Source organism: Strigops habroptila, chromosome 2, assembly GCF_004027225.2.
Source record: "Strigops habroptila isolate Jane chromosome 2, bStrHab1.2.pri, whole genome shotgun sequence".
Taxonomy (NCBI): domain Eukaryota; kingdom Metazoa; phylum Chordata; class Aves; order Psittaciformes; family Psittacidae; genus Strigops; species Strigops habroptila.
The window spans coordinates 101,203,553-101,229,658 of NC_044278.2; the positions used below are offsets into that span (position 1 = coordinate 101,203,553).

General features: G+C 39.7%; 1 protein-coding gene across 1 annotated transcript; it reads left to right on the forward strand.

Annotated features, from left to right (window-relative positions):
• On the forward strand, nucleotides 1-25,141 carry HSPH1 (heat shock protein family H (Hsp110) member 1). The gene is made up of 18 exons (XM_030477061.2): nucleotides 1-218; nucleotides 938-995; nucleotides 6,271-6,411; nucleotides 8,181-8,303; nucleotides 9,197-9,296; nucleotides 12,283-12,416; nucleotides 12,901-13,145; nucleotides 14,051-14,279; nucleotides 15,191-15,297; nucleotides 16,631-16,764; nucleotides 18,889-19,094; nucleotides 20,034-20,165; nucleotides 20,907-21,044; nucleotides 21,469-21,594; nucleotides 22,131-22,238; nucleotides 22,345-22,464; nucleotides 23,634-23,795; nucleotides 24,277-25,141. The coding sequence occupies exons 1-18, from the start codon at nucleotides 112-114 to the stop codon at nucleotides 24,475-24,477; spliced, it is 2,571 nt and encodes an 856-aa protein (XP_030332921.1). The 5' UTR covers nucleotides 1-111; the 3' UTR covers nucleotides 24,478-25,141.
• Nucleotides 25,142-26,106: the final 965 nt, after the last annotated feature.

Below are 26,106 nucleotides of genomic sequence, written 5' to 3' on the forward strand. Positions count from 1 at the left end.
CCCGCTCCCGCCCCTCCCGCCTGCGCGCGGTACCGACGGCAGCAGCGCCGGCAGCGAGTCGAGCCGGGGCAGGGCGGGACGGGACAGGGGCCTCCTTCCCACGGCAGGGCCATGGCCGTGGTGGGCTTTGACCTGGGCTGCCAGAGCTGCTACATCGCTGTGGCGCGAGCCGGCGGCATCGAGACTGTGGCCAATGAGTTCAGCGACCGGTGCACGCCGTGAGTGAGGAGCGGGGCGGGGGGCGGCGTGATGGGATGCGGCGGCTGGGTCCCTCATGGCTGGGGGGCAGCCCGTCCGTGGCCGGCGGAGGACCCGCGCTGGAACATGCTGGAAGCTTCCAAGCGGGGGGGTTGGGGAGGGGGGGCAGTGTTCGGCGGCGGGGTTCCGTCCCCCCGAGTCGGGGCAGGAATGTGTCCTGCGGGCACGGACATGGATATGGGGGTGGCCCGCGGCGGGAAGGTTTATGCGATAGTGGTGCGGCAAAGCCGGCGGTTGCGAGGCGGATCCCTGCCGGGCAGGCGGGTGTAAACGGGACACGGGGACAGCACACACGCTGCTCTGTCTCTCCGTGTTCGTGTGGGCTCCAACTTCCCCGGAGCGGTTCTGCAGTGTGAGGTCGGGTAGAGAAAGCCTCAGGCTCAAAGCAGGAGTGGGTTATGAAGTTATGAGCAGTCAAGCACGGATGAGCAGGACCTAGTCTGGGTACGAGCTCTGAATTGTTATCTTCATGTTTAACTGTTTGCACAAATCTTTGTGAGAAATCTTAGATTCGAGCAAAGGCTTGAAGATGGATAAGATCCTTGTCATAGCGTTTTGGCACAAGCTGGAAGAATGGCACTTCAGCAGAAAGACTTTGCAGTTGAGAAAATGTATCCATGACAGTCCTCAGCCACGTTTATTGTCAGTACTGAGTTAATTATCCTGTTGTTCTTTTCAGATCGGTGGTTTCGTTTGGATCCAAAAACAGAGCTATTGGTGTCTCGGCTAAAAACCAGGTAGGTCGTTTTCTGCCATTTGTTCACAACAGTGAATTGGCCAGTGCAAACTGTTGAAGTGCCAGTGGGTGTAAAGAGAGTTGGCTCGCTGTAGTTAAACCAAAAAACTTCATTCTCCTTGTCAAGCCTTTTGCTTGAGAAATGCGGCACTATGCTGCCATGCTTCCTCCAGAGAGATGCAGGATGGTTTTGTTAGATCATTACTGCTCTCTCTTCCACTTACGGTAATATTTTTCGGCTGAACACGTTCCTTTTCTGACAGCTTCAGGTCATCGGGTTGCTTTTCCTAATGGTTGTGTGTAGAATTTTCCTTGTACTTGAAGGAAAACATTTTAAATGCTGTGTATAGTTTCTTAAAATTAGATGCAAAGGGAGAGTCTTGGCTCAGACTGTTTAAAGCTACTTGGGTACCTTACTACCTTTGGTTTCACTGGAGGGTAAATGCCTGTGGTTTTGAAGGTGTAAGTCCTTAGTTCTGCTTTTTGTGGTGGGTTGGTTTTTTTTTTCCCTCTTATTGAAGTGCTCTGAAAGGTTGAATCTCTTCTTTATTAAAGTAGTATTTTCAGCTTATAAGGATTTTAATTCTGACAAGTCTTGAAATAACTAAGTGTAGTGGTTAAATAAACCCTTAGGTATTGTGTGGTAGGTTGTTACATAACTGCTGCTGGTGGAGGCCGAACGTGCAGCCCCCGCTGGCCTGTGCGGATCTCTGTAGTAAAAGGACTGCAGTGGGTTTCCATGGAGAGAGCACTAAAAGAGACTTCCCCCCCACCCTGTAATAGCTCCCCTCTTAATTTTGATCAGCCGAGGCAATGCAGATAGGTTATGTCTTCACAAGCACACATACTCTTGGTTACAGGTTAACATTTGGAGTAATAATAAAAATCAATGCATGTGTCTATATTTTTTCTTAAATTTAATTTTAGCATTGGTTTTGTTTATTTGGCTGCTTCCAGGTTCAAGTTGGAAACTAGTATGATTCATCAGTGTGCTGAAATGAGTTGTTACTCAAAACAGCAAATGATCTGAATCCTATGTACTCTCGGGTGTGTTCCGGTAACGTTAGATTATTCTAGTAAATGCCATTGAAAATGTGAAGTAAGCTGAAAGTGAAGTAGAGTCTATCTCTTGAATTGAATTTAAAAGCATGTCTTTGCAGCGATGAAGACCTCTGACTTCAGTTGTCTTCAGACTAACCTTTATAAGATGTTACTGTATTGATTCTTTCATGCTTGGTTGTCCTAGCTGTTGAAACCAAGTATTTTTAGTCGAAGAAAGGAATGTAATACTTAAATGTTCTGATGTCTTTTATCATTTTATTTCTCTTGCTGTAATTGGTCCAGTTTGGCTGACCACCTTAGATGCAAATGTTTCTTTTGTAAATGTAGAAATTTCTTGACATGGACAAGTGCATTATATTTTCAGTGTCCTAAGGTGTAATAACTACTTAAAACGAGTAAAATGATCCCTTTCATTTGAACAAGTTTCTTGGTTAATAAAAGGCAAGCCCCCAACAAACAAGCAAAACTAATAATAAGAATAAAAAAAAACAACCCCAACACACCACCTCCCCCAAAAAAAAGGAAACAAAAAGATTTTGACTGGTGACTTCCAACAATCTGATTGTGTGAGAAAGCTCATAATACTCAGAGGTGCTCTCTTGCTTTATCACTTGAGGAGTTGCTGTTGGAGTGAATTTTCAAAGAATTTGTTTCCTTTAGGTAAGTCTGGATTGAGAACAGTATGTTAGTTAATAGACTGTAATTCTCAGCTTGCTTTATTGTGACTAAGCAGGAAGATATCAAAACATGCTACAGACTTAATGACATACAGTTAATCTAAAAATATTTGAAGATTGTTCTCTTAGAAAAGGCTCTGAGGTTAATTCTAAATTAGGCTATAAAAGCTACTAGAGTGTTTGTGCTTCTCTGACCACTGCGTGGTAATAATTTTTGTTTCTATGTTCTTCAGCAATACAGCTGTGAATTACGTAGCATAGAAGTACTCTGAAGTTGTGGCTATAAAAATAAGTGAAACCATGTCGGGAAATGATCTTGGACACAGGAACCTAAATACTCTATTGCATTAAAGTACTGGAATAGCTCCTGGCTGATTTTTGGCCTGTACTAACTCATGCTCTTACTAACAATTGCTGAGCACTGTTTGCCAATTAGACCAAGGATGATTCCCAGTAGGGAATTCGGGTGTGACATCTTCCTCTCCACACAAAGAACTTTCCAAAAGTACTTTTGAATAGTATGAGTATGGCCTGCTCCTTTGTCAGGGTGCTTTTCTGTTGGAGAACTGTCATAGTCGCATAGCTTTCTAATATCGGATGTAGCTCAAATTTTTTGATTCCATGATGGAAAATTTTGTGTGCAGTAAGAAACTGATGCTTTCCTTTGAGGGTAGTGAATGCTAGAAATCTTCCTCTGGGTGTGCTCATAGTTTGAGTTATCATGCATTCTCTTGGTGCCTGTCTAAATCTGTTCTGGAGAGAACAATGCACTTCTGTAGTTTCTCTCCAATAGAATAGGATTCATTCTGCTCTGAGATACTTGCAGTATGTCTTTTGGGCCAGGCTAGTTGTCTAATTTCTGTTTTGCATTGTATTCCTGATAAAGAATGTTTCTCTAGGTCAGCTGGTTCTGTGGATATACTTTTAAGTATATGCTTTAAGCCGACATCGTTGCCAAAAGAGAGTCTCATGCTTCTTGCTGTTAGTGCACTGAAGCCTTCAGTCTGGTGCAAGAATCTGAGTAGCTGCTAGGTGAACATAAACAGGGGAATGACATGGTTTAAAAGTAGCTCAGGGGGGAAAAAAGTGCATATTGAAATGTATGGAGAGACTTAGCTAGGAACTTAGTAACTGCAAAAGCAGTTGTTTGCCATGTAAGTAATGGGATGAGGTGGCTGGGCTTGGAGTGCCAGTTTACAAGCATTGCAACTACTTGTGAAGCTGGCTGTTGTCTTTAACTGTCTGAATTCTGTCTGAATTCTGTCTAAATTCTGTCATGCAGCTGCTGGGGCAAGCAGCTCTGGTGCCAGTACAGTTGGCAGCAGAGCATTCTGGTGAGGTGCATGGCGGGGGGTGTTCCTGAACTAGGAGGACCTCTGGGAATCTAGGAGAGACACCTGGAGCCTGTGGCTCAGGCTAGAGCAGCTGATGGGATCTCAGTCCTGGAGCAACTGTGGCCAAGCCCTGCCATCCCCTGTGTCTGTCCCCCTGCTCCCCCAAAGAAAAAGCTGCTGGGAAGTGCCAGTGGCTACAGTGGGTGAACAGGGTGTGATGTGGCAGTAATTATTACTATTAATAGTAATACCAGTTGCTCTCTGGGAACCCAGCCCCTGAGCTGGAAGACAGGGACAGGGAGCAGAATGAAGCTCCCATAATCCAAGGGGAAGTGGTCAGTGACCTGCTACACCACTTTGACACACACAAGTCTATTAGGGCCAGATGGGATCCACCCAAGGGTACTGAGGGAGCTGGCTAAAGTGCTCACTGAGCCACTTTCCATTGTTTATCATCAGTCCTGGCTAACCAGGGAGGACCCAGTGGACTGGAGGTAGCAGATGTTACGCCCATCTACAAGAAGGGCTGGAAAGAGAATCTGGGCAACTACAGGCCTGTCAGCCTGACCTCGGTGCCAGGAAAGGTTATGGAGCAGATCGTCTTGAGTGCCATCACAGAGCATGTATGGGACAACCAGGTGATCAGGCCCAGTCAGCATGGATTTATGTAAGGCAGGTCCTGCTTGGCAAATCTCATCTCCTTTTATGACGTGACCCGTTTGGTGCATGAGGGAAAGACTGTGGATGCTGTCTACCTCAACTTTAGCATAAAGCCTTTCACACCATTTCCCAGAGCATTCTCCTGGAGAAACTGGCTGCTCATGGCTTGGATGGGTGTAGTCTTTGCTGGGTAAAAATCTGTCTGGATGGCCAAGCCCAAAGAGTGGTGGGGAATGCAGTTAAATGCAATTAAATGGCATCTGGTCATAGTGGTGTTCCCCAGGGCTCGGTATTTGGGCCAGTTCTGTTTTGTCTTTGTCAACAATCTGGACAAGGGGATCGAGTGCACCCTCAGTAAATTTGCAGATGACACCAGGTTGGCTGGGGGTGTTGATCTGCCAGACGATAGGAAGGCTCTGCAGAGGGATCTGGACAGGCTGGATCGATTGGCCAAGGCCAACTGTGTGAGGTTCAACAAGGCAAAGTGCCGGGTCCTGCACTTGGGCCACAACAACTCCATGCAATGCTACAGGCTTGGGGCAGAGTGGCTGGAAAGCTGCTTGGCAGAAAAGGAGCTGGGAGTGCTGATTGATGGCTGAACATGAGCCAGCTTGTGCCCAGGCAGCCAAGAAGGCCAGGAGCATCTTGGCCTGTATCAGAAATCGTGTGGCCAGCAGGGCCAGGGAAGTGATTGTCCCCTTGTACTCAGCACTGGTGAGGCCGTACCTTGAATACTGTATTAGTTTTGGGCCTCTCACTACAAGACAGACATTGAGGTGCTCGAGTGTATCGAAAGAAGGGCAACGAAGGTGGTGATGGGTCTAGGGGAAAAAGTCCTGTGAGGAGCAGCTGAGGGTTGTTTCCCTGGAGAAAAGAAGGTTCAGGGTGACCTTCTGGCTCTCCACCTGACAGGAGGTTGTGTCAAGGTGGGTGTCAGTCTCCAAAGTAATGGGTGATGGGACAAGAGGAAATGGCCTCAAGTTGCTCCAGGGGAGGTTTAGATGGATATTAGTAAAAAAGTTCTTCGCTAGAAGGGTTGTCAAGCACTGGAATAGGCTGCCCAGGGCAGTGGTGGCATCGCCATCCCTGGTGGTATTTAAAAGACATGTAGATGTGGTGCTTAGGGACATGGTTTAGTGGTGGACTTGGCAGTGCTATGTTAACAGGTGGACTCAATGATCATAAAAGTCTTTTCCAACCTTAACAATTCTATGATTTTAAATTGGGCAACTATAGTACTAGATACTAAAGATCCTCTTACTGCGTGCCTGATTACTCCAAGGTTTTAGAGATGCTTCTATAATCCTTATAATCATTAATATATAATGGTCTATAAGTATCTGTGTCTGCAACTTGTATAATCTTCTGTAGTAATGAGCTCATACAAAGAACCAGATAGTAATTACAGGTGTTGCATAAACATGTGACAAGTGAGCAAGCAGTTGGCTTAAAACTTGACTGATGCTTGGGGTCATACAGAACAGCACTGAATGCTGCAGGTTGATTAACAGTGGATTTCTAAATTTCCTGTTTTTCTTTACAGCAAATTACTCATGCGCATAACACAGTTTCTAACTTCAAGAGATTCCATGGCCGTGCATTTAATGATCCTTTTGTTCAAAAGGAAAAAGAGAAGTTGAGCTATGATTTGGTTCCTATGAAGAATGGTGGAGTTGGAGTAAAGGTAAATTTGCAGTATATATTTTGGGGTTTTATAGCTAAATTTAAAAGTTTACACTTCAGCACCTACTCATGAAACTACAGGTTTTGTTTAATTACCCTAAAGGTTTTCTTTAACCTTTCTGTTAAAGAAGAGCTTTTGTATGAATAGACAGCTTCATCTTGAACTAGCAGATGTTAACTATCAAATTAAGGTTCATTTGCAAGTAATTGCTGAAATGTGAGCTTTGCTGTTGGCAAATTGCACATCCATCTCAAAACATACCAGAAAAAACACTGCTAGGATAATTATGAGGTCGTATGGTTTTACTTCAAACTATTAACCTTTCTGTCACTCATGCGTGGAATGCATTGCAACAATCTAATTACATGGTTACAAATTCCTTGTAAAGTAGCAGGAACTTTTCTTCAGAATAATTGCTGTAAATGAGTGACATGTCTGTCTTTAGTGGACTGCCTGGTATAAGTTACTTGCAACAGATGTTCAAAAGCAGTTTGTACCACATTGCAGGTACAAATTGCTTACATTTCAAGGAGTTTGCTGATACAACATCAGCTTTTCCTGGAATAGGTACAGTTAAATAACAGCATATTCATTTACAGAAGTATACGAAAATACTGATAATGAAGCCTTGCTGGCATAACGGGCAGTGCTGTTTCACTAATGGAGACCCTAGCTTAGGGCTGTGAATTTAGTTTGCTGCCTTTCTCCATACCTTGAACTGATGCCCCAAAACTTCAGTATAGATCAGGCCTAGGTAACAAATAGATTACAGAAGAGATGATACAGTTATTCCATTGACTGGAAGGGTAGTCAAGCTTTACAAAAGAGGAGATGTTTTTTCTTATGCTGTCTATACTCTTGTGAAATTAACAGGTAAATTCAGACAGAAATGAATGTTTTCTTTTAATTACAGCGCGTGTAGGAGTCTTTTACTGTATGAGAAAGTCTAGTATTGGGAGACAGTGCTACTTTGTATTTCTTTGTTCTCTGGCTATTTGGAGAACAAATCAAAATTTTTCTATTTAACTGGTAAAAAGTTTTAAGTAACATTCAGTAATACTGAGATATTTAGAGAACAATTTCTATTAAAACTGAAATGGTCAGAGTTTTTTTTTTTTTCTCCCCAAGTTGGACTGTTGTAAATAAAAGGCAAGTGCTGTTTTCAAGAGTCAGTTGTAACATATTCCTTCACTTCATCATTGCTGTTTATTCTATTACACACTAAAATGGTGACTCAAATAATTTCTTGGTAAGGGAGCAACAAATGACCTTTTTGCTGAGCTTCACCTTAAGCTTTTAGTTGTTTTACATGCACAGGTAAACTTTTGTGGTGTAGTTCTTCCTTTCAGAGGTTCTTCACATATTTGAGCAGAAGCATTAACATGTCAGGAAAATAGCAAGAAATTCTGGACTTTTTTGCAGTTGGCAGCAGCTTGAAAATGGATAGCTATTTTTACTACTACTTTGGCATAATGCTGTGTGACCATGTCTAGCTTTAGTTACAATTTAGACTTGTGCCACTTTTTAAGTCACTTCCTAGCCATTTCCTTTGTCTGTAGACTTGATACAGTTCTTAATGCTGTAAATCTGAACATGGAATTATTAGACACTCAACTGGGAAATTAAATTGGAAAGTGAAGTTCTATAATGAAATAATTAAGCGTGTCATGGTTGATAGAGTATTAGTGGTGTATCAAACAACATTAAACATAAGTAATTTTTCCTCCAGTTGAAATAATGGAATTATTTTACCTATTTCTTCTATCCAGGTCATGTACATGGACGAGGAGCATATTTTTAGTGTGGAACAGATTTCAGCTATGTTATTGACTAAATTAAAGGAGACAGCAGAGAGTAACCTGAAAAAGCCAGTAACAGACTGTGTTATTTCTGTAAGTAATGGTAGCGCACAGGAACATTGTCTTTTAACATCTGCTATTGAGCACATTTAGTTTCTATTCATGTAGATTGAAAAAGAACACTGCATAAGCACTTTGAAAGGGATTAATCCTAACTAGCTTTAGAGCTTTTGGCTTAAAGAAATCCCAGGGCCGCTTCCGTATTCCAGACACTGACCCACTTCATTAACTTATTCTCTTGGAGATGTTTGAACTTTCAGACCCAGAACATTTCTGGGATCCAGGTACATACCCTTCTGCTGCAGTTTGTTTCCATGACTAAACACACTAATTACTTATAAAAGGCACCTCTTCTTATTGAAGTTTGCCCTCTGGCAGCTGAAAGCCTTAGTTTCTGTCCTGCTTATGTTCATCCTCTCAGTAAGTTAATTTGTTCTTCAATTTATGACTGCACAGAAAATTACCTTAGATACCGAACAGTCATTCCATTGCAAAGCCTGAGTATAAAATTACATCTGTCTCTGGGTTCTCAATGATTCTTTGAATAAGACTGTCTCATGTTGCATCTAGGAATATTTAGTTCTGTTATTAAAAGAGATTGTTCTCCAGTCAATACCTGAAAAGTGTCTTGTAATGTATGTAGTTTCTGTCCCTGAGGATATCAGAGGTCACTTTCCAATCCCAGTGCTAGAGATCTGTAGCGAGTTTTCAACAACATATTCCTCTTGTCTAATTCCATCTCAGCTTGATTGAGTAGAATATTTGAAGTCTCAATTCAGTACAGTAGTTGCATGTCAGAAGACTTGCAGTCATCAAGTGTCTTCCTTGAAGAGGAGAGATAGATACAATGTTTAAATTAATACTTTCAAATAAATAGTGTGATGTCTCATTTTCTGGAAATAACTTCCCATTCTTTCTTTATTCAGGTTCCATCTTTTTTCACAGATGCTGAAAGGAGGTCCCTTCTAGATGCAGCTCAGATTGTTGGATTAAATTGTCTTAGATTAATGAATGACATGACAGCAGGTAAGTAGGGTAAAATAGCAGTTTCTGTAAATGAAAGGTGTGATGGGGGGTGCATTTAGCTACTTTAAGAAACAGGACTGACTTGAAAGATCAGACATGAGATGAACATTCTAAAAGCTTGTTGCTTTTCTGTTAATTTACAGTCTTTTATTTAATGCCTTCTGTGTGAAGGGGGAGAAGAAATAAAGATGCACTGATAGTTGTCTCACTGAGTACTTATTTAGGAGTCACGACGTGTATCTGGACTACTTGTCCATTTACTGTCCAGATTTCATGAAAGAAACCTTGTGATGTACAGTTGTGGGATTTAGGCACTCTTAAAGGAAGCTCCTTGATTAAGCATCAACACTTAGTAATTTCCAAGGCTTCAGTCAGTATAGTTGTGGTTTTAAAACACACACACACACACACAAAAGGCAGTTAATCTCCTATGCTAATCTGTTCGGAACTCTAAAAACACATTGACAGAACCAAGAGTTTGTTTGGTCTTTCTTAAAACAAGCATTTTTACCTGCATCTTTCTATTTGCGTTTAGTGAGAGAGCATTTGTGCTGTGTTTTTTAAATGGCATGGTAACCAGCACTTGTTTCCCGGGGCAAGGCTTGGGAAGTAGAGATCTGTGCCAGAAGACAATTACTTTTCTATTCCTACTGTCCACATTAGCTAGATAAGTAGGGAAAAGCTTACTTCAGAAGAATGTCCCGTGTGAGCATGTTTGGTGCACATCAGCTGGAATTATGCTTTTGAATTTTGTATTATATTTTTTTTTTTAGGAGTAAAGCAATCTTAAATATGCATTGCTTGAGTAGTATCTTAAAATGTTTTTTCAGAATCAGTTTCAGATGAGTACCTACATGGTAATGTATAGGATTTCTAGTAAATATAGTTGTTTCATCAGTATTACGGTCTCTGCATTGAACGCTGTATTTGCACCTAATGAAGAGCAAATCTGACAGTATGATTGCAAAAGCCATAGTTACATGTTTCTGTAATTTAGCTTTAGCTTCATTTTTTGTTTATATAGCAGAGTGTGCTACAGAGAACGTGTGGTAGTGTGAATTCTTGAGCTGGGTTAAGTGTGGACCCCACAGCAGGTACACTTTGTCTCATGTGCCTGGATTCTTCTGAATTACAGGCTTGTACATCTCTAGGGTGACTATGGAGAGGGGGGAGGAAGTAAACATATCCAGCCCTTTATTTTTAACCTTTCAATTCCATTTTCAAAATGTTTATGAAGAAACTGTATCCATAAAGAAAAAAGAAGTTAGTTTAGCACTGGGGGAGAAGGTGTTTATGACCTTAGCAGTCCCCAAAAAGTACTTTTCCAACCTCTTTCTGTATTGAAGCAAAAGTAATCCTTCAGAGATGACCTCTCATGATACAAGCCAATTAAAGGCCTAGGCCTTGCAAAAAAAAGGCATTTTCACTTCCTTTTTGTTTGTCAGAGCATATCAAGCCATCAGAAAAGGAGATAGCTCTTTCCTCTCCTTAGCAGCACCAGCAGCTTTTCTTTACTGTGTAGCATGTAGCATTTCTGATTTTCTTTTCTTTACCTTGCAAGGCTAGTGAGTGCCATCTGAGTTTTTCTGATATTTTAAATGTAAGAATCTTTGATTATATCTCTGGGGAAGGGATCCTGAAGTACAGTAGGGCATAAAAGAAAAATACTCAGTTGTTTGTTTGTTTTTAATGAAAGGCACATTCTGCTGAGACTTACGAAGTTCATAAATTTATTTTTTAGCTTGGAAACAAAGGCAATGTATTCAGTTTGCTCAGAAATAAAAATCTTATGTGAAAGAACAGACCAATACACAATTTCAGTCAAATCTAGATCTCAAGGATATAACAGATACATTTTGTGGAATAGTTTCTGTTTTTAATTAACCACCTTTTAATGACTGCTTGTTGCAGGGATTAATGTGCACTAGTACTGTGTTTTTATAGACCCCAAAGCATCCACACAGATAAGAATGAGTGCACCAACTGCAGGGGAACTTTGTTAGACACCAGAATCCATAAATCCGAAGTCTCTGATCAGTGTGAAACTTGGCTGTCCTTGTTCCACATGGTCTGGAACTAGTGCTTTTGATGTGAGAGGAGGAATTGGTGTCCCTGTCTCCTGAAGTGGGAGAATGTCAGTGTTGACTGTAAAACATTGCTCTTCAGAGCATGTGTTCCCAGCCTTCCTTATGATCTTCTCTAATGCTCTAGTTCTCTTGCCTGATAATCTGTCTAGTATCCTGGCTGTTATCTTCATCTTGGGATTTTTTTGGTCTACACAAATGTATATTCTTGCATGTTCTCTCTCATGTGAAAATCTCAGCCTTTCCTACATAACCATGTAACCAAGACTCTCTAGGGTTTTATTTATCTTCAGTTATGTCATCAGCTTCTTGCCTAGCTTTGACACTGCTATCCGTCCAGAATGAATGCTGCTGCAAAGCTGTGTTCTGTCTTATGACTTCATCAACCTGTGTTTTCATGCCCCACTGGCTTCTGTTTTATACTTCTGATGCACTTCATGAACTGTCTGTCCCTGCTAATTCTGTATAGGCTGAGGTTCTTACCTTTTGTAACCTCTGCTGACCATTTATACCATTCTCATATAAAACCTTCATGCCTGGGAGGTATTCCTTGTAAATACAAAGCTTAGTTTGGGTTTTGTTGTAAAGATGCCTTGGTTTTGATTACTATGCAAAGCAGAAAAAAAAAACCGTTAATAAAGAGATCAAAGTTTGTGGCTTATTTTTGCATGCTTAAACACTTAGAGAGCATATACATGACTGAGGAAGGATGTTATACTTCTCAGATTCTAAAACATGTATTAATGGAATAAAGGTTCTGTGGAAATAAGACCTTGCGCAGGTATGTGTCTGGATTTGTCTTGCTGCTCTTGATCCTGTAGCTTAATATTCACAGGGATGCGATGGCATGCAATTGGAGACTCACTAGAGATTGCATGGATAATATGCTATTTTTCTTGCAGTGGCTCTGAATTATGGAATTTATAAACAAGACCTTCCAGCTCCTGAAGAGAAGCCACGGATAGTTGTGTTTGTTGATATGGGACATTCTGCATTTCAAGTATCAGCCTGTGCATTCAACAAGAGTAAACTAAAGGTAATAAGATTAAATGAAAATGAAAGGGTTTATCAGATGTTAGAATAAAATAGCCTGTAAAACTGCCTTGGTTTTAAAATTCTGAAATAATTTAATGCATGGGGAGGGGTAACAAGTCAAAAGGTGAAGATTTTTATCAGTATTCTTCATTTCATTAAGATGGTTTAAAATAGAGGCTGTAAATTCTTTGCAATATACCAATGTAAGATATATAGTCTAACTGCTATAATTTAGTTTTCTCTAAATGAATGTGTGTATGGATTAAAACTGGATGGTTAGGATTGTCACCTAGTTAGTCTTACTTCCACTGTAAAAGTGAAAAGCAATTTTTGGCTGCTGTGGTTGATTGAAGTGCTTAAAGCCTGTGCACTGGCAGATGGCACTTGTCCCCAACCTTTTTTGAAGCAAAGACTTGCTGAGGTTGGAAGACTGCATTTGATTTTTACTGAGTATAAGACTAAATAATTGTGTTCTTTGAAACCAGGTGCTTGGCACAGCTTTTGACCCTTTCCTAGGTGGAAGAAACTTTGATGGAAAGCTGGTAGATTACTTCTGTGCAGAAATAAAATCAAAGTACAAACTGGATCCAAAAGCAAAAGTTCGAGCTCTTCTTCGTCTGTATCAGGAATGTGAGAAGCTGAAGAAACTAATGAGTTCAAATAGCACAGACATTCCCCTAAATATTGAGTGTTTCATGAATGATACTGATGTATCTGGAAAAATGAACAGGTGAGTTCTGTACAAGACAAGCTTTGGTGGCTGTATTTCTTAAGTGTTTCTTTCCATATTTGAAAGAAACTTACTGTGCTGAAAAATTAAGCACAACTACTGAATAGCTGTGGCATTTTTGTAATGTTAAAATAACTAAGGCTGTGAAATGTAATGCTCAGCTACCTGAGCAATGTTTCAGTGTAATAATGCATGCATAAGAAGCTTGGATTCTTTTTGTAGACTAATATATTCTTAAAACCATGGATAGATGCATGCAAACCAGACCCAGGGGATTGGCTGCATATTTAGGCCTCCTGCGTAGGTAACCTAAATCCCATAGTGCTCTGAAGATAACAAAAATTGAAGCTTTGTTCCTTTTTACTGTTTTTACTGTACTGTGGATATTGGCAGAGAAATGGAGGACAGAAACAGTGAGGGGTGACTTGATAATGGTCTGAGTGTAAATGAAGTCTACGTGTGTGTGTATGTGTCTGGCTCTACTGGACACACTCACAGGGACAACTTAATTTGTAGTCACTGTTAGTCCTGTAACTACTACCAAGAGGGTAGTAAAGGGTGGGGTTTTTTTTTTCCTTTCCAATATTTAGGCAACAGTTTTTCATTGTAAAGGAAATATCAGTGTTTTCTGATTTCTTACCTGTAATATCTGCTGTGAGGCAAATATATAGTACCTTTCCCAAAAATACCTTTGTCTTGCATAACTACATTGATAGCAGCATAGGAACATCTGTAAGTTCGTGTACTACCTTGTCCATGGTTGTCACTTCAGTCTACTCATAGGGGTTTAGCTTTAAGTCTCTCTGCAGTGTAGTTAACAAGCCTGATCAGCATCAGTTTGGAAACAATACCAGGAAATCTTGGTGGGACAGGCATTCTTTGGTTAATTCTGATTCTTTCCTTAGGTCACAGTTTGAAGAATTATGTGCTGACCTACTGCAAAGGATAGAGATACCTTTGCTTTCATTAATGGAACAAACACAACTGAAAGTGGAAGATGTAACTGCTGTAGAGATTGTGGGAGGAGCAACCCGCATTCCTGCTGTCAAAGAGAGGATTGCTAAATTCTTTGGCAAGGATGTCAGTACAACTCTGAATGCAGATGAGGCCATAGCTAGGGGCTGTGCTCTGCAGGTATAGTACTGGCAATGCTTGGTAAACTTAAAAGGTAGATTTCTTGAGGGCACTTCTGTGAAGACTTAGCCAAGCAGTTATGAGAAATGGCAGAAATGGTCTGTTCTAAAGTGTGCAAGGGAACAGATGTATGTGCTGGGTCTTTTTATGGGACTATGCTGATTAAAAAGTTCAGAGTACTCCTCTGTGTTGCAGTACTTTACTGAAAGTGCTGATACTGGGTGTATTCTGTAAATAGTCCACAGGATCTAGGGATCTTTAATGAGTAAAATTTAAGTTGCTGTGAAGCTGAGGGAAGAGACATTTTTAATCAACAAACTGTATGAGAAATATCTATGGGGAGCCCAGAACACTGCAAGTTTGCATTTTCTGGTATCCAACTTTCCATCTGTGTGAAACAGACTTATTCTATCTCCCCCTCATTTTTACAGTTTCCAACTGGTGAACTGTATTTTACAAGCAAACCACTCACCTTCTTCCTCTTCTCCTTTACTTATTCTCTTACTTCCCCCTCTTCTTTAACTTGTTTCTTTACTCCATTCCACTAATTGCTTTCCATCACTATCAGTCAGTCATCTCTAGGGAAAGAAGCAGGAGCTGTAAGATAAACACCACTTCTTTTAGGACTAACTAATGCAGCACTTCCATTCTTTCCAGTCCTGGTATTCATTTAGACTGCTACCTTTTTTTCACAAGCTAAGGTAAGAATAAGGCCAAAAGTCCCACTAACCCAAAGAATATAAACACTTCTGCATGAGATTTCTGTTTTCTTACCATACTCCATTGAAATCAAGCAACTTGCCTAGCTCTGTTTTAGTAATGTCAACAGATTTTAAATATGCTTAGTTGTCTTGGGGGTGGGTGGAGTAGAGCAGTTAACCAACTTTAATGCATGTCTGTTCTTTGTTTAGTGTGCAATTCTTTCTCCAGCTTTTAAAGTGAGAGAATTCTCAGTGACAGATGCTACGCCATTCCCAATATCTTTGTTGTGGAACATGGAAGCAGAGGACACTGAAGGGTAGGTAGCTCAAACTACAGTTCTGTGAAGCTTTTGGCCTTCATAATTCAAGGGTAAAGTTCTTGGTTGCATGTAAATTAGGATCTTGGCATTCTGATGCTGAAAGTCCATAGACCATGTACTAGAGATTGTTGACATTGGAGAGGCATGTGTAAAGGCATGCACTGAAATTTTAGCCATAACTCTTCATATGTTAAAAAAAATTAAAAAACAAGTGATTGAATGAGCTACCAACCAGTATCTTGTCTTGCATTGCCCTTACCTGGTTGTCAGGTTTTGGAATATGAAACGAACTAGAGCAACTGCTGGCTCCTGATCCCACTTTACTTTCTGGCTTTTTTACTCATGGTGTTCCTAAGACCTATCTGGATTCTTGTTTTAGTAGCAACATAGTACACCATGGAAGTATTGTGAGCTTACGTGGATGCTATTTGTCTGGCTAAAAACAGACTCGAGGATTTAACTCTTAGGGTTCCATAAGAGAAATTTCTTGCAGTGTCTTAAGACTCAGACCTCTCTGCTATTATATTAACTATGCCATGCCTGTAGGAAATGCAGCAGCTGTCTAGGATGTAAAGAGGTCTGAGTTCTAGAGGTCATCTGTTCTAGAGGGACCTATTCATACCTTTCTCATATTCTTTGTAATTTGGCCCTTTTTTATGTCTTCTTTGTAGATGCAGAACTTAATTATTCTGTCACATGCTTCTGAGACTAACCTGTGAGTTCACATTCTAGGTGAAGCTCTTATTTTGTCACATTTAGGTTATTAGATGAGATCCTTCCATAGTTAAGAGACAAAACTTAGTTGGAAATTAGAATCAGACTGGTATAGTAACGGACAGACCCTAGAGGAAGAACACTAAATAAAGCTGGTTGTCTTTCTGTCAAATCAAAGGAATGAATAATAATCTGGTGTCAGGGTTCTCAGCTGAGCCACAGGAAGTAAATGAGTATGGAATTAACAGGCCTATAATTAGCCTTTTGAGACGAACTGAGGAAGGGTGCAAATTATGATTTAAATTATGCTATTCTAAGCTCAGAATGTCTTTGGAGGAAAAAGGTTTTGGAGGTCTACTGATAGTCTGTCACTGAATTGCCATCTACATCTAAACTTGCTTTTGAGACTCAAAATTAATGGAATAGGTCAATTTCCCAGTACAGTACACAACAGTATTTTTTTTTTCCCTTCAATACAGCAGTGAAGTATCCTTCTTGGAATTGTTCAGACAGATAAATGTGTCAAAATATGATGTTTCTCTGAAGAGTTCTGACCCTAGATCAAAGTTTTTCAGTTCCAATATTCTGCTAAAAGTGTTATTCGTCTTAATTATAGGGTTCATGAGGTCTTCAGCAGAAATCATGCAGCACCTTTCTCCAAGGTTCTTACATTCTATAGGAAAGGTCCATTTGAGTTAGAAGCTTTTTATTCTGATCCTAATGGAGTGCCATATCCTGAGTCAAAAATTGGTAAGTAATTGTCCAGGAAATGGTGTCGTCTCACATTGTTTGGTCTTAAATCAGTCCTGTAATTGCTGTGTGTTACAGTATGGTTATATGATTTATGTATTTAGTTTTCTTGTGTCTTAAGGACTCAATTTTCAACTTTCCACAACAGATAACTGAATTTGGACTTTATATGTTGCTTCAGTCCAGTGAAGAAATGGGGGAAACTACAGCTGAATGCCCAGTGCTAGAATGGGGCTATCACTACAAAAGATAACTTTTTAGCTTCTTTTCTGCATATCACTAAAGCAAGCTGGGAATGCTTGAAAAATCTCCTGCATGTAAAAAATTTGAACATGTCTGGAGTAACTATTTGTTGTTTTTCTCTTATACTTTCTGGGTTTGACTTAATGCTGAATAAGTTTTTATCAAGGCAGCCTGAAATAGTGGCAGCTGCAAGACTACAGCATTGATCTGAATTGTCTAGGTAACGTTTATAAGCAGCTCTTTCATCCTTTTTGACAAATTACAACATTGACAGTCTTACAAAGAGTTTACTTTGTGGTTAGTTAGAAAAAGATTGTGATTGTAAAGACAGGCAAATTAAATAATTGCTCTTGAGTTCTAAGCATGCAATTAAATGTTGTATGTTTGCATGTAAAATTAAGATAAAGCTATTACTAGTTGTCAAGTAATTGCTAGGTTTTGTTAGAAAGCTCAACTTTTTATTTCTCAGAGTTGTAGAAGAATTGACAAATCTTGGTTAAATGTTTGACAATATGGTTGTCTTGTTGGTTAACAATGCACTTAAAATGCAGCATCACCAGAATTGTGGTGTTAAGCTTTATAAATATTCTTAAAATACATGGGAGAATATATAGCACAAAAACATCTCCATCTGATTTACTAATATTTCAGCTAATGCCTAGTGCACTGCAAAGTTAACAAAAGCTATTATCCTGACAGGAGGCATCAGTTATTTTCTCTATTTCAAAGCAAATGATGTGATTGTCTCACTGAGTCACAAAGTTCAAATACCATATGACTTTAGAAACCACCTGAATATTTTGTAGTTACAGAAAAAGGAGACTTCCTCTCATGTTAACTCTTGCCATAAAAGACTGATGGTGGGATTTGTGAGTGTTCAATTTATATGGCTTTAACAAACAAGAATGTTCTGCAGACTTGTAAGAACAGAAATGAGAATCAGAGTGGTTTCAGCTCGCTCACACATTAACTCTTTGCTCAGAACAGAATTGTTAGTAGCCCTAATGAGTGAGGCAGTAGTTCTGATGAGAATGCCAAAAGGGAGGACAAGTCAAAACTCCAGTATTCTTGGATTTACCAGAGAAGGGGGGGAGGGAATTACATTCTTCAGCCTGTAAAGTAAGCAGGTAAAAGCTTGTCTGCTTGTGGTTTAGATCTATTGAATTACACATGTGTGAGCATGTGTAATTCCAGCCTGTGATGAAATCGGTGGACTTTGTGGCTATATGAGCATCATAATCTCCAGGTCATTTTGGTTATTGACATATAACCATGTAGTAGGCCGGAAAAACATGTCTGCTCTTAATGTCAAGAAGATCCGATTCTTCTTTGCTGTTAAACTAGCTGTCAGTCTGTTTCTGAGTTTCATAATACTACTTTCAAGTATTACAAGAGTTACAAAATAATTACATTCTGCCCTAAAGTAAAAAGTAATAGCAGACTTTCATGGATGTTAGAAGCTGCGAAGAGCACTTCTAGAAATACTCTATGTTGGGCAGTAACTTGCAATAGAAAGACTTACCACTTAACATTGGTATTGGACTAAATGTTTGTGTAGTTTTCTTTCATCCTGCTATAGCATCATAGACAAGACGACTAAGGGGGAGTGAGCTTTTTTTATTTACCCTGTATTACTAGTGTCAGGAAAAACTACCCTATAATAAAATTCTCCCTTTTGATTTGTAAGGTAACGTTGGCTGAAAAGTAGCATAGTTTTGGTTGCCCTTCCCTGTCATCCTTGTTTTGGGGGCCATGAGATTGGCACAGAGGCTGTGTCAAATATTTAGAAAGTGTCCCCTATGAAAAAGGGATGTATTTTCCTGGCTCTGTAATATTACGTATGTAATTCCACTGTATGAGTATTGATTCCTTTGTATTTAGGTAGGTATGTTATCCAGAACGTGGCAGCCCAGAAAGATGGAGAGAAGTCTAAAGTCAAAGTGAAAGTCCGTGTCAATACTCATGGCATTTTCAGTGTGTCTACTGCGTCCATGGTAGAACCAGTTAAAAGTGAAGACAGTGAAGATGTCAGTGTTGAGACTGAAGTGGAATCTCAGGACCAGAGGCCTATTGAAACCTTAAGTGATGTAAGTTGACCTCACTTGTGTGTGAATGTCCTTACTGATGAAAGCGTGTTCTGCTGTTACATACTTTGGAAGAAAAATACCTTCTTCTAAGGAGAAGTTAGCCTCTAAATGAGGTTAACTTTGAGGTGTGCATAGCTTTCAGGAAATACAGTGCCTTTATAAGAACAGGAGAAAACTTGTGCATCTTGAAAGTGTGGATTTCAAAATCAGCTATTGGACAGAGTGCTAAATAGCAGCAGATGGGTTGCTTGAGGGTGGGGTTGCTTACAGCTGCTGTAGTTATTAGACCATTCTATATAGGAGAGCTTGGTTTGAATTGTTGGTCATCCATGCTCTCTGTTAAAAGGGTTTGTGTGCAGTCCTTTGTAAGTTTTTTGAAACTTTTTGTGAAAGAGAGAGATGGATTGCCCCAACATTGGACACTTTCAAGATTCAGCTGGACAGGGTGCTGGGACGTCTAGTCTAGGTCATGCTTTGCATAGAAAGGTTGGACAAGATGATTCTTGAGGTCCTTTCCAACCTGATATTCTATGATTGTTCTCTACAGCATTGAAGGGAAGGGGAGCACTGGGGAAATAATGCAGCATTGTTATTGTGTACTTGATGTTTTAATAGTTTTCTGAGGGGGGGAAACTTAAAAAGCTATGACTCAATAAACTAAAAGCCACTTTTTGTAAGAGAAAGTGGTAGCATGCGCACACACGCACACAGGTATCATGCTGCCAAGCCTGGCATTCGTAGCATTTTTAAGAAGTCCTTCTGAACTTGCACCTAGTCCTTATCTCCGTTAGTTAAAGCGTGTGTGTTACCGCGTGTGCACAGAATGCTCTGTAGGGCACTTTGTACAGTATGTGCACCAGAAGTGAAGTGCTCTATAATTTTTATTAAATACAAGTGCACATGCCTTCTACATCCTTTGTGCCTGGGCTTTCATTTCAGAAAAATATCCAGCAAGAGAACAGTGAGGCTGGAACACAGTCCCAGGTACAAACTGATGGTCAGCAAACGTCACAGTCTCCCCCTTCATCAGAACTTCCCTCTGAAGAAAACAAAATCCCAGATGTCAAGAAAGTGAGTGACCCTTTAACTCTGTTGAAAATGTTATGCTCTATAATGGTGGCTTTTAAAATAGTAACATATTCCAGGAAAAAGTAAGCAACTTGGTGCTTGGAACCTTTTTCATTTCTATACCTTTTCTATTGTGAAAAATAATACATACATCTCATGATGATTTTTGTACAGAGTTTGCAAAAGAATTCCTGCAAGAAGTCTCTCTCTCCCACTTCCCTGTCTTTATGCAGCTAATTTGTTTTGGTTGCAAACATCTCAATTTCTTTAACGGCTGTTAAAGGCTAAGGTTATTAAGCCTGCTGAAGGAAGTTGGGATCAGGAATTCACGAACCGAAGAGGAAATAATCTATATGAAAAACATAAACCTGCATGATATTGTTGGTAGTTTGCTCTTTTCATCTGTAGAAGATGAGAAATGTTTTGGGTTAAGATTTTACCACTGTCAGCATCACTAGTATAGTGCTAAGCTATTGATGCACACTTCTGGAAAACCTGCAAATACACTATATATCTGAGAAACATCCTTCCTGTAGCTCAGTATTTACTGCCCATGAAATAGACTGTAAGGAGAGTAGGATAGGAGGTGGAATTCCTTGAAAGTGCCTTGCAAGTGTATTTGGAAGTTTCTGAAAGAAGACAGAAAATCTCTGCATGTTCTTCCTGTGAATGTTTCTTCCATCGGTGCTGCTACATCAGAAGGAAGTCAGGGAAATTATCTTATTTTTCTTCTCTCCAACTCAGACAAATGAGAAGAAAGGTGATCAGCCCCCAGAAGCTAAAAAACCCAAGATAAAAGTGAAGAATGTGGAACTACCTATTGAAGCTAACTTGGTTTGGCAGTTAGGAAAAGATCTCCTCAATATGTATATTGAAACAGAGGTGAGTTAGAGTGTGATTTAGACTGCTTTCTTGGTTGCAGTTATTAACCATTCATCTGCTTCTGAAGGCAAGCTCTGATCTTTTACTGTAACCCTGGAGCATGAACACACATAATTTACAATGAGCTAATATGCAGTCCAACTTTAACACAAAACTGACAATCAAAAGATTGAAGTGCGGTTTATGGCAGTAACATGAGAGCACTGATCCATGGCATGACATCACAGATTGATTCAAGCTGTTGTGATCTAGAGAACTGCAACCTATTTCTTCAGATGAGTCCACTGCATAGTAATGAGAATTCCAACAGTTCTGTCAGCCAGGGCCTTTGGGAGATTACTGTGTTTACAGGAGATGGGCACTGAAGAATGCTGTTTGAACATAGTGTTTATTTTTAATTAAGTTATTTTCTGTGGTTATACAGGGAAAGATGATTATGCAAGATAAACTGGAGAAAGAAAGAAATGATGCAAAGAATGCAGTGGAGGAATATGTGTATGAGTTCAGGGACAAGTTGTCTGGACCATATGAAAAGTTTGTTTGTGAAAAGGTAGGTTATGGCTTCAGGAGCTTCTCTGAAAATAATGGTATCAAATATCTGTTTTGTATTCCTTGGTTCCGCTTTCTTATAGCCACCCTGGAAAGAGTTGAAAAGCATAACTCATTTGAATGATGGCTGGGACCAATTCAGAATTAGTTTCAGGCTTAGCAAATAGTACACAGCCCTGAAAATAAATCTTGTCACAAATAGAGTAAAGTTTTGTTTTCAAATAAAGTTGGTGATTAGAAGGGGAAGCTGTGTTGCTGTATCCGTAACCAAAAACATGAATTAGAGCTGCACCCCAAGCACTGGCCTAATCAAGGACTAAAGGCTATAAATGCTACCTGTGTCATAAATGTGTTTCTCAGTTCAGAAGCTGGTGTAGTTGAAGTGACTTAATTAGGCAAAAGCTGCAGTAGAAATGTAGTTTTTATGTAGGAGGTTAAGAATTAATGTATTTACCAGTGTCTTGATACTGCAAGACAAACTACAGTCAATTGGTGCATATTTTTATGCTTGACTTGTTGAATTATATTGATGCATAGGATCTGCAGGGATTCTCTGCACTCCTAACAGAGACAGAAGGCTGGCTGTATGAAGAGGGTGAGGATGAAGCTAAGCAGGTGTACGTGGACAAATTAGAGGATTTAAAGGTAGGTCTGTTAGTATGTCAAAAATGCAAAATTTCCAGAACATTGCCCAAAACAACATTAATGGCTGTTAATGAATCACATAACACATAGGAATTGCTTTTTCTAGAAATTAGGTACTCCAATTGAAATGCGCTATCAGGAAGCAGAAGAACGACCGAAGCTGTTAGAAGAATTGGGACACAGGCTCCAGTATTATGCTACAATAGCTGGGGAATTCAGGAAAAAAGTAAGTGGCCTCAAAGTATCTTTCTTTTTACCACATAGTTTCACTGAGGCTTGCCAGCTGGCAGAGGCTTCAAATACACCTCTCAGATGAGCTGCAATCTACTGTTATATAGGTCACAAATTTAACATGGCAAATGTTTCCCAGTACTCAAAACTCTTGCACAGTGTGTTGTATCTTCAGTGGCTTGATACTTCTGGATGCTTTCAGGCTAAAAAGGACATTCTTATAAAGAGCAAGGGTTAAACTGTGATTCTTGACCTGTTAAAAGCTAATTGACTTTTTTTATAAGTGTGCTTCTCTTCCAGTTCTTTGGGGAACAAGATTTGTGCCATGATGAGAAGCATTGGTAAAAAAGCTACTCAGGATAAACTGAAATATCCAGCTGTATTATATATGGGTTTTATTTGCTTGCTTTTGTTTGGGGTTTTTTTGCCATTGGTATTTGAAGATTACTTTTTTGATGAGCATTCCTGCTTTAAAAATTTACCCCATGGGTTTCAATTTAATGAATTGTAATAAGGCAGCTCACATAATTCGAGGCAATTCAGTTCAAGATTGAGACTTGCATCAGAAACAAGTATGTCCTCACAGCTATAGATTACAAAATTGTTAAGTGAAGTCATTCAGTATTGAAATATTAACATTCACTATTACATAGTCTTTAAATAACTAGCATCATTGAAAATAGTACATTTAAGACTTGAATCCGTATTTAGAATTCTGAATTAAATCATAGGCTGTGTTGCTGGGTAGGTTCTTCTCCTGATACCAGCTAATTATGTAATTGCGAGATTGTAGGGAATGCACATGCAGATGAACAACTCTGTTTCCCTTCTGTGTACAGCAGACTACCCTGGGCCCCCATGTAAGACTCCAGGGGAGAAGGGATGTTTTTGTATCAGCTCTGTTAAGAATGTTATATTTTGAGAAGCTTCTATTCCCTCTGTGAACTAGGTTTCTTGTTTGGTTATTGGGCAAAGGAAGCTTTATTTTAACATCTGTATTTCTTCTTGTGGGCTGCAACAGATCTGGCTTGTTGACAACTTCTATTTATTTTGAAAATAAATAAAGATTATAAGCTGTAAATAACTGGGCAAGTCTTGTTGGCATAACTGGATGACAGAAAATTTGACATTATTAACTAATACAAAACATTTGTATTTGGGCAGGATGAGAAATACATCCATATCGATGAAATGGAAATGATGAAAGTAGAGAAGTGTGTTAGTGAAGTGGTAGAGTGGATGAATAATGCTGTGAGTGCACAGGCTAAGAAGAGCTTAGATCAGGATCCAGCTGTGCATTCAAGTGAAATTAAAGCAAAGCTACAGGTAAGTACCATAAGAGACCAATTTTAGAGGCTAGTGCAAAAGCTAGGCTAATAACTGTCCCTCTCCCCCAGTTTCATCTTAACTGTTCCAGTGTTCTTAAAAGGTGGTTAGTGTGGACAGAAAGAGATTTGGTAGAAGAGCTGCACTATAAAATACACAAACCTGTGGAGCTTATTGGCATTTTATGTCTTCCAGTCACCTTAAAAACTTGGGTTGTTTTGAGTGTTACTGGTAGGCACAAAATAGTCTTGAAAAAACCCCATGTGAAATCCAAAATAGTGGGTTGAAGAACTTTGCCCACAGATCTCCAGAAAGTAGACCAGCTGATTTATTTCAGGGTACAATAAGTACTTGATAGTTTGGACTTGGGAAACATACAGAAGCAAATTTTAAAGTCTTTTGGGCACAGGACTCTTCACGCTAGTAAAGCTGATGAGTCCTTTAACATATATTCTGACTACATCTTTTCCCTTTCTTTTAGGAGTTAAACAATGTCTGCGAGCCTATCGTGACACAACCAAAACCAAAAGTTGACTCTCCTAAGGAAGAAAACCCATTAAGTGACCGGGGTGATTATAAAACTGAAGACATGGGAGAAGATGACAAAAATTCCGAAATGCCTCAACAAAACGGTGAATGTCATCCGAGTGATCAAAACACCATTAGCATGGACTTGGACTAACCCACTGCACTTGCAGCAAGTTATTTCATCCCATGACAGAAGATATTTTTGCTGTCGTATGTGATGGGGGGGTGGGAATGCATTGTTTTGGGAACTATTTATATTTTTTTTCTTAAGACTTGTCTGGGATATGTTGTGTTAAGGGAGGAAGAATAGTAATAGTGTTGGTCATGACTATCCTAAAAGGAAAATTGCCTTGGTAACTTTCAGATTCCTGTGGAATTGTGAGTTCATACTAAGCTTCTGTGCAGTATTTAACCATTTGCATCACTTAAAGATGAAAAGAAGCCCTTGCTCTGATATACACTGCTCCTTCAAAAGGTTGTAATCGAAACCTTCGTAGGCATTTGTAGATGCCAAGGTAGTTTTCTTTCGTCTGGACATCTAATTGGGTATGTCAATAAAAAGCCAGTGTCTGTCCCATTCATAAGGACTTTCCAGAAGAAATCCTCTGTTTTAGGGTTTTTGATTATTGCAGTTCAAGCACTTATCAGATAATAAGATGGTGAAATGTGTTAGTAGCATGCAGAAACGCTTATGTTTCATCTCTTGCTAAAAAATACATTTTTCATGTGGGGTACATAAAATGAAGGAAATGCTAATTCTGTTAGTGTTATTGTGAAGCTTTTTAATGAGCTTTAAAATAAAGTTCATTTTACTGGTATCTCCTGGCTTGTTGGGTTTGATAATTTTCAGTACTTCTGGTGTAAGTATTGCCCTTCTCACAGTTTACTACGGGCTTTTTGTTCTGTGCGTGAGAATCGTGAAAAGGCTTAAAACTATCACACTTAGCACAAAACAGTTGTGCAGCGAATTGAAAGTAACTCAGCTGTTATGCTGCTTTTCTTTTCTTTGCCCCAAGGGTTGTACAAACCTGAAAAAATCTGGAAACTTCACAGATGTTAAGGCATAGGGTGAAATTTGTAACACACAACCCTTTATCTTAGAGACAATAATCTGCAGTTCAGAAGAAGATGTTAAAACCTGATTGAATACTTAGGCCATGCTCTGCTGCCTTTTGTTACAGGCTGAACTGAAATGGCAAATGAGATTTCAGCCCATTCTTCTGAGCAAGTGTCTCTGGTTAGACCTTGGTGAAAGTTCTAAAAAATCAAGAATTCCTCTCAAGTAAATCTCCATCTGTTGAAGAAGCTTTTTTTTTTTTAGGTACTTGGAGTAGGGGAGGATGCTGACAGAGACTGCTTGTATCCTCTGCTTTAGACATCAGATTACGCTAGGGGATTGGACACCTGAAGTACTGAGGGGAAGGATTTTTCTTGGAAGCATATTCCAGAGGGTGTACTGATAATGTTGGAGCATAGACCCCAGGTATCATAAGCATGTGACACCAGATGCTGGAAGATCAGTGTCACTAAAGGCAAAGGTTTGTGTTCTGTTTGTTTTAAACTGTTAGTGTGGCACCAGCAGTATTTTGCCTGCAACAACAGAACAAAAAGGAGAAAAGAGAAATTAGTCCTACTTGACTGTTGAAGAGGGAGTACAGGTGGGGCGACTGGTGCTTTCTAGGGACAGTTAATCCTGCTCATAACAAGTATTTTTCTTCTAATCAGTGCTTTTAGCAGCATGTTAAGTCTTCTCACAGTCAGGGCAGGAGCAATACTACAGTGT